Consider the following 7,491-nt stretch of genomic DNA (forward strand, 5'->3'; position numbering starts at 1 on the left):
CACACACACACACACACACACACACACACACATACACACACAGGAGTCCTGGTGTGGATTAATGTACTGGACTGCAAAGTCAGTTTGAACTGCAAGATCAGTGGTTCAAGCTCACCAGTTGCTCCTCAGAAACCCTATACAAATATATATATTTGTTGTTGTTAAGTGCTGTCAAATCATATATATATATATACATAACATTTCCTTCATTGTTAATTGCCGTTGAGTTGGTTCCAACTTATAGCGACCCCGTATAGGGTTTCTGAGGCATGGCTGGTAAGTTTGAACTGCCGACCTTGTGGTTCAACCTGACCTTGCAGTCCAGGGCCTATTCTACAGTGCCATACCAAATTTCATAATTTCCTTTAGGTACTGCAAAATAATCTTATAATGAGATACTTTGTATTACAAAGGACAGAGATTCATTCATGTCACCTCAAGAAAAAAATTCTGAAACGTTTGTGATAAAACTTCATGTCCACTGGGAATGGAAAGCAATCAGGCATAGAGGAAGGTTGAGGGAAGAGCTACTACTCCCTCCGCCTTTCCCGTGAGCTCATTCATGGTTTCTCTCACAGCATCTGTGACATGTATCCTCTGATTGTCGTTCTGACTGACCTCTTCTGCCTGGTTATAGTTTCTATTTCCTCCCAAGTTTGCTTTGAGTATGACCAGCATGCCGTACACAATCCTCTAACACTTCTAATGGCATCCTTTGAGTTCTTTTCTACTCCTATCTGGGTCTTTATTTTAAATCGAGGCTTACAAGAACTGCTAACCTGCACATTGCTGCTCTTGGGTTAGGTGACCTTTCACATCCAAACATCAGTAGCTTGAGGTGGGAGTAATTATTTAGTACAAAACTTTGGCCAGCTTGACACAGATGACTGACGGTGAAGCATTTTTCTCTCGGAGGGAGCTAGTCATATAATCAGCATTTGAGTTTTAATCTTTCCAGTAGCACTTCACAGACTGTAGTCAAGATCCTAATACTTTATGCTCTATAATAAACTTCTGTCTTTTAGAGATAAATTTTTGGTATTTAGGAATAAATTTGGGGGTAAGATCAATTCTATAGTAGTATCCAGCTTACTGACTTCCTCATTGGTTCCAACTTCTAATGACCCTGTGCAGGGTTTCCAAGGCTGTATAAATCTTTACAGAAGCAAAAAGCCTCATCGTTCTCCTAAGGATTGGCTGGTGGGCTCAAACTGCTAATCTTGTGTTTCATAGGCCACAGAAATACCACGTTGTCCACCTTTCTCATCTAGAACTAGTGAAAACATAAGCACTTTAGTTTTTCTTTCATGGTCTAGTACGCTTTAGGAAACACACTTGAATTATTTAAATTTTAAATATCATTTTTTAGATATGATGTTCACTTTTAAATTCTACATACAATTTCTAATACTCTTGAAAGAATTTAGTTCAAGCCCCTGGCCACTACATTGTTGCAATTTCCTCAAAGTCCAATCCATGAAGAGGAAAAGTTAGTCATGGGTCTTTATGGAACAAGTGACCAGGGAACTTTGTTTAGGGGGTCCTGTGGCAGCATGGTAGTTATGGGGGTGGGCTGTGCAGTCAGTTCTGACTCAGCGAGTTTCCAAGGCTGTGAGTCTTTGTTGCTGTTGTTGTTGTTGTTAAGCGCTATCGAGTTGGTTCCAAACCATAGTGACCCTGTATAGGGTTTCCGAGTTGCTGCTGGTGAGCTTGAACCACTGACCTTGCAGTTCAAACCGACCTTGCATTATTCTACAGTGCCACACCAGGAGCAGAAAGCCTCATATTTCTCCTGCCGTGCCGCTGGTGAATTTGGACTGCTGACCTTTTGGTTTAGCAGCCCAACACATACCCCACTATGCTGCCAGGTTCCTTTGTCAGAGAATAATGGAGTGGACATTTTTGGTGTGTGGAGTCCCTCCAATGCAAGGGATAATCCTAACATAGCTTTTGCCTATCTCCCACCGCACTTGATTTGAGTTCAGGTTCTTCTGTTTCATGACTTATCTGAACCTTAAACTAGAGAAAATTTCAACCAGTCCTTGCAAATCCCAAGTGGGGGAGCGCAACAATAATTTGTTAAACTCTGTCCTCATCCCAAGCTCACTCCTTTATGGCTCTCAAAGCCCAACCATCCAACTCAGATGCGCTGTTCAGTGATTATGGGATCCAATGAACCAGAAAGTGGAAAGTTCTGTGTATTAAAGTTGGGAAGTAGGAAGAAGGTGGAAATGAAAACGAAAAGGCCAACTCTGAGGGGCATTAGACAAACTATATTCTCTGCTACCATTCAGATTGTAAAGGAAATGGAAGGATGTTTGGCAATTTGAGGAGAAAATAAGGTATGATTTTTAGAAGGCATTTATTTCCTCATTGTTTATAAACTTCTAATTTTTTCATTTTCAAGATGATTATAGGGCTTGGGACATTCAGAAAAGTGAACTATATAAGCCAGAAGACACTTACCAGCCCCCTACTGTGAAATTTGGAAATTCAACTACATTTCAGGATGACTACATTCCTCAGGAGATAAAACCCAGGCAAAGCTTTAAACCAACCTTTGCAGTCAAGCGTTCCACAGTCCCTTTTCATGGTGACACAAGCCATCGCCTGGATTATGTCCCACATCCACTAGAATTCAAGTCTGCAAGGCCCAGAGAAGTTTATAAGCCAGCCAGCCAAGCACTTGAGTCTGTCACAACACACCGCCAAGACTTTCAAGGTCTTGTCGGTGAAATGGCTAAAATCTGCAAACCTGCATACAATAGAGTGACCCAAAACGCTCAGTTTGAAGGAAGTACTGAGTTCCAAGACAGTTTCCAACCCTGGGAAATCCCACCCCCTGTAGTCAAGAAGGCAGCGGAGTATGTCCCACCTACAGGTACCATGCAGTTAAACAGCACAAGTCAACTTGACTACGTTCCCTACCAGGTCCACCGTGTGGCTGCCATAAGACCAGTTTCTCATAGAAGGAACAACAATGCTCCTTTCCAAGGGAAAAGCACCACGAAAGAAGATTTCCCGGCCTGGGAAAGTTGTCGTCAAGGAATTGTTAAGAGGCAACAGCAGATTCCCAACCCATCTGGAAAATTTGACGGTCTGAGCACTTTCCAATCTCACTATGTGCCCCATGAACTGATTCCCACAGAGAGCTGCAGGCCTGTAAATGCTGCTCTGTCGAGCTCTATCCCGTTTGACGATGTGACCATGTACTCCGTAGAATACACACCCAAGAAGCAGGAAATCTGCCCTGCCAGCTATCCCTCACCTCCAGGGTATATATTTGAAAATACAGATTCCCAAGGTCATAAATTCTTCCGCAAGATCACTCCCGCAGTGAAGGCCTTCTAATCCTCAGAGTGTGCTTCAACCGAAGTCGGCTAGTAAGATGTTGGTTTTCCAAGAGCAAAATCAATTTTTAGAATGGAAAAAAATTTATGAGAGATATAACTAATCTTTTTTTTTTCTTCTGAGTTTTAAACAACAAAACTAGAAAAATGTATTATAAAGGAAGTGAGAATCTTCAAATCCATTTTAGTTTTTTTTCTTTTAGCCAAGATTATTTTTTATGCATTTTTGAAAACAGTACAATTTTAATATCTAGCATATCATCGGGAAGCTTGTCCCCAATCTGGTATCATTTTATAATTCTGTTTATAATGATAGGATTGTTTACATCCCTGTTTTCATTTAAGAAGTGCCTTAGGACTTTATAGAACACCACTGAAAATGATAGACGGACTCTTCCAAGATATCAGCATTCATTTTCATCAGACTTCAAGGCATCCACATAGTGGATAGTAAGTGAGGTTTTGGCTTGGGATGTTAGATACCACTGCGTTGCTCCTCATTGTGTTCAAGTTAGCAAGAGGCATAGGGGTATGAACGGAAAAGGCTGGGAATCACATGACTGGAGCTCAAGGTTCAGTTATTTCCATTTCTCTTTGTGCCACTTTACGCAAGTGACTGATCTCACAGAACCTCAGTGTCTTCATTTGTCAAAGGATATCTGCTCGGCCAACTGCACACAGTTTATTTTGAGCATCCGATCATGTATTTTAATCAATAAAGTCAAAGTACTAAATTAATGTAATTTTAATAATTTATATAATCTTTTCTTCTTTTGTGTTCCTACACATATTTTTTTCAGATTCAAATGCCTTTACTAAATTAATGTAATATTAATAAGTTACATAATTTTTTTTTTGTCCCTACATATATATTTTTTTCCTTTTTCAAATTAGGATAATTTCCTGCTGAATACACATATTCTGGTCTGTACCTAGTTTGCTTTGAGCTGATATTTGCTCCTCTCTATGTTTCAAAATCACCCAAGAAGTTATTACAAGAAATGGAGAGCTTGGATTGGGATGAATAACATGGTTTGAAGCCAGGCTTTGCAGAAAGGAAGAAGTATTTGGTCAGGTAGACTTAGAAAGGACCAACTGCCGTGAGGTAACCTTAGATAGGATGCACCTCATTGCATCACAGCGCCCAGCATCCCCCCAATCACCGCATCCCACTCTGCCTGTAGGAAGTTAACTGCTAAGCAGGGAAGGGCAGAATGGTGCTGTTAATAACATACTGCATTTATAATACTGAAAAGTTCCTAATGAATGAAACTTTTACAGGGCGTTTTTCCTTTGATAAGTAATTGATTACATTTTGAACGACTATGATTTATTTTGCTATAAAGTTAATTTGAGGCTCTTTTGTTGCTTCAAAATTGTTTTAAAAGATAGACTTAATTGAGTAGTTCATCAATATTGGTTTTAAAATGTCAAATCATTAAGTAACTTGTTTCTATTTACATACGAACAATATATGTGGCATTTTCTGTCTCTGTACAACATTAAAACAATCAAAGGAATGGATTTTTATTGAGTAATGTTTGTACCCAGCTTTATCTGGAAAATAGAGCATTATAATAACATCTGTTTAGGTTTACCAGTTCTACCCAATTAAATCCCCTCAACTTTTAGATGTTGCTGTTAAGTGTCACAGAATCAATTCTAACTCATAGACACCCCGTATAGCGTTTCTGAGGAGTGGCTGGTGAACTTGAACAGCCGACGTTGCAACTCAAAGGACCTTGCGGCCCAGTGTTTACCTTGCAGCGCCACCCAGGACTCCTTTTAGATAGTTGTTGTTAAGTGCCTTCGAGTCAGCTGCAACCTATAGTGACCCTGTATAGGGTTTCCGAGGAGCAGCTGGTGAGCTTAAACCGCCTACCTTGCAGTTCAAACGGCTTTGCAGTCTGGCGCATTAACCCACAGCGCCACGCAGCAGTATTATATACACTGTAGCATTTTCTCATCCTGTCCCATTCTCCAATGCTGCATATTCAGATCTCTCAGTAAACTGATGGACGTCACCCACTCGCTCCCTGTGCAAGGATCACCGGTAATAAGACATCCACTGGGGTTTCCTCAGGACACAAAGAGTCTCCCCCGGAATCTGTTACTCAATATAATAAGTGTGAAAATAGATAAGGGCATAGAGGCAGACATAGAAGGATAACTTGCGTGGGAATCAGGGAAGTCTTCCTAAAGGAGAAGACAGCTGAGCTGAATTTTGAAAGTTAACAACTGACTAGGTAAATAAAAGTACTTGAGAACATCATGAACTCAGGAAGGTTAATAGGAGTCTAAATGTCTGTGCAGGAGTTTAAGGGACTTCCCAAATATCTTGGCGGAACGTTAACAACCCCGGATTCATCCTTTCCTGAGATTTTGAAATGCTAATACTACGTGTGATCACACACACACATTCTCATAATGTTTTAAAGGGTGAGGTTGTGACTTGGCTGTATGACCGAGTTGCTGTCTCTGGTCATGTGAGGTAAGAAGAGAAAATGCTCCCACAAGATAGAAGGAGGGACAGAAGACAAAAATCAGAAGAAAATCCAACAACAACATAAAGGCAATAAAACGGGAAAAAGAAAATAATAAAATAGAATAAAAGGCAACCAGGAAATAACAGCAAGAAAATAAAAGTAATTCTTTAGCGCCACCTAATGGACTCTTGCCTTCACAGCTGCTTGAGAAATTTCAAGAAGGTCCCATGGCATCTCTCTGACCTATCCTGAACTCTTTTCTTTTTCTCCCCTCTCCTCCGCTTTTTAAAAACTCACCCTCAACTGCATTCAGCGGCTTCTCCTAGTGAGAGCTGGCCCAGGGCTGGCCAGGACCCACTTGGAAGAAGAGACTACTGGTGTGGGCTGTTTCGCTGTCTCCATCCTCTCCAATTATGTGTCCAGCTACGGATCCATGAGGGGCCGTTCCTGGGGCTGTCTACTGTACAAGTCTCACCTCTGGTTAGCAGAGATGAAATGATTAGAAAGAAGAAAAAAAAAATTGCAGACAGGCTTCTGCAATAGTAATGCCATCTTGTCTCTCAATCTGCTCACTCCCATACAGCATGGCTCACATGGTTTTAACAACAGGACACTAGTAATACTTAAAGTTAATTAATTAACTTAGTAAAGCATTTACTGTGAATTAAGTGAAGGTTTACAGAACAAATAATCAGTTTTGATTCATTATAATTGCAATCCCTCCCATGTACCAGTAGTTAACAGTTGTTGTTTTTCTTAAGTGCAGTGGTGTCGGTTCCGACCTTTTTCTGTTGTTGTTGTTAGAGCCATAGAGTCGGTTCTGACTCATAGTGACCGTAGGCATAAGAGAACAAAACACTACCTGGTCCTGAGCCAACCTCACAATCGTTGCTATACCTTAGCCTATTGCGGCTGTCACTGTGCCAATCCACCTCACTGAGGTCTTCTGACACACAGGGACTCTGTATCGGGTTTCCAAGGAGTGGCTGTGAGCTTGCACTGCCAACCCTTAAGCTCAAACCAACTAACTTTACAGCCCAGCGCTTTAACCCACAGTGCCACACCCCGACTCCTTAATGGTTAACAATATTTCCTTCTATTCACTTGACCTCTAACAGTTCTCTCTTTGTGTCCCGCTATTTTCATCTTTCCTCGGCTAACCTCCTTCTTGTTGTATAGTGCCTGCCCTGTCACCATGTTAACATGTGTCTACTCTCTATCACATGAATAATTCCTCCCTCTTCTCCCCACATAACCATCACAGGTTGTTTCTTTCACCAAGAAAACCTTTTAGATTTTTATAACATTGGTTTCATACAATATTTGTCCTTTTGTGATTGACTAATTTCACTCATGTAAAAGCTGGACAATGAATAAGGAAGACCTTTTTTTAATTTTGGTGTACAGGTGTATTCATTTTCTGGATGTAACCAGGTAATTTATCAATCCCCCCCTTTTAAAGCCATCTGTTTTATCTTAAAAATCTGCTTGACTTCCTTGCCATTTGAAAGTTCTGTATCTACGTTATTCCCTCTTTTTGCTTTGTAGTTGAGTTTATTGAACGTTGATATTTCTGCTCCCCTATATTTAGTCAGCTCTGGTAGCATGGTGGTTACGAATCAGGCTGCGAACCTCAAGATCAGCAGTTCGAAACT

At 40.7% G+C, this 7,491-nt stretch overlaps 1 protein-coding gene across 1 annotated transcript in view; it reads left to right on the top strand.

Moving 5' to 3' along the window:
• Positions 1-3,351, top strand: part of FAM154B (family with sequence similarity 154, member B) — a 28,801-nt gene extending 25,450 nt beyond the window's left edge. The window contains exon 3 of the mRNA XM_006870923.1: positions 2,408-3,351. Coding sequence (XP_006870985.1) covers positions 2,408-3,351 — 944 coding nt within the window. The remainder of the gene's footprint in view (positions 1-2,407) is intronic.
• The last annotated feature ends 4,140 nt before the right edge of the window (positions 3,352-7,491 follow it).

This window comes from Chrysochloris asiatica, unplaced genomic scaffold, assembly GCF_000296735.1.
Source record: "Chrysochloris asiatica unplaced genomic scaffold, ChrAsi1.0 scaffold00156, whole genome shotgun sequence".
Lineage (NCBI taxonomy): Eukaryota > Metazoa > Chordata > Mammalia > Afrosoricida > Chrysochloridae > Chrysochloris > Chrysochloris asiatica.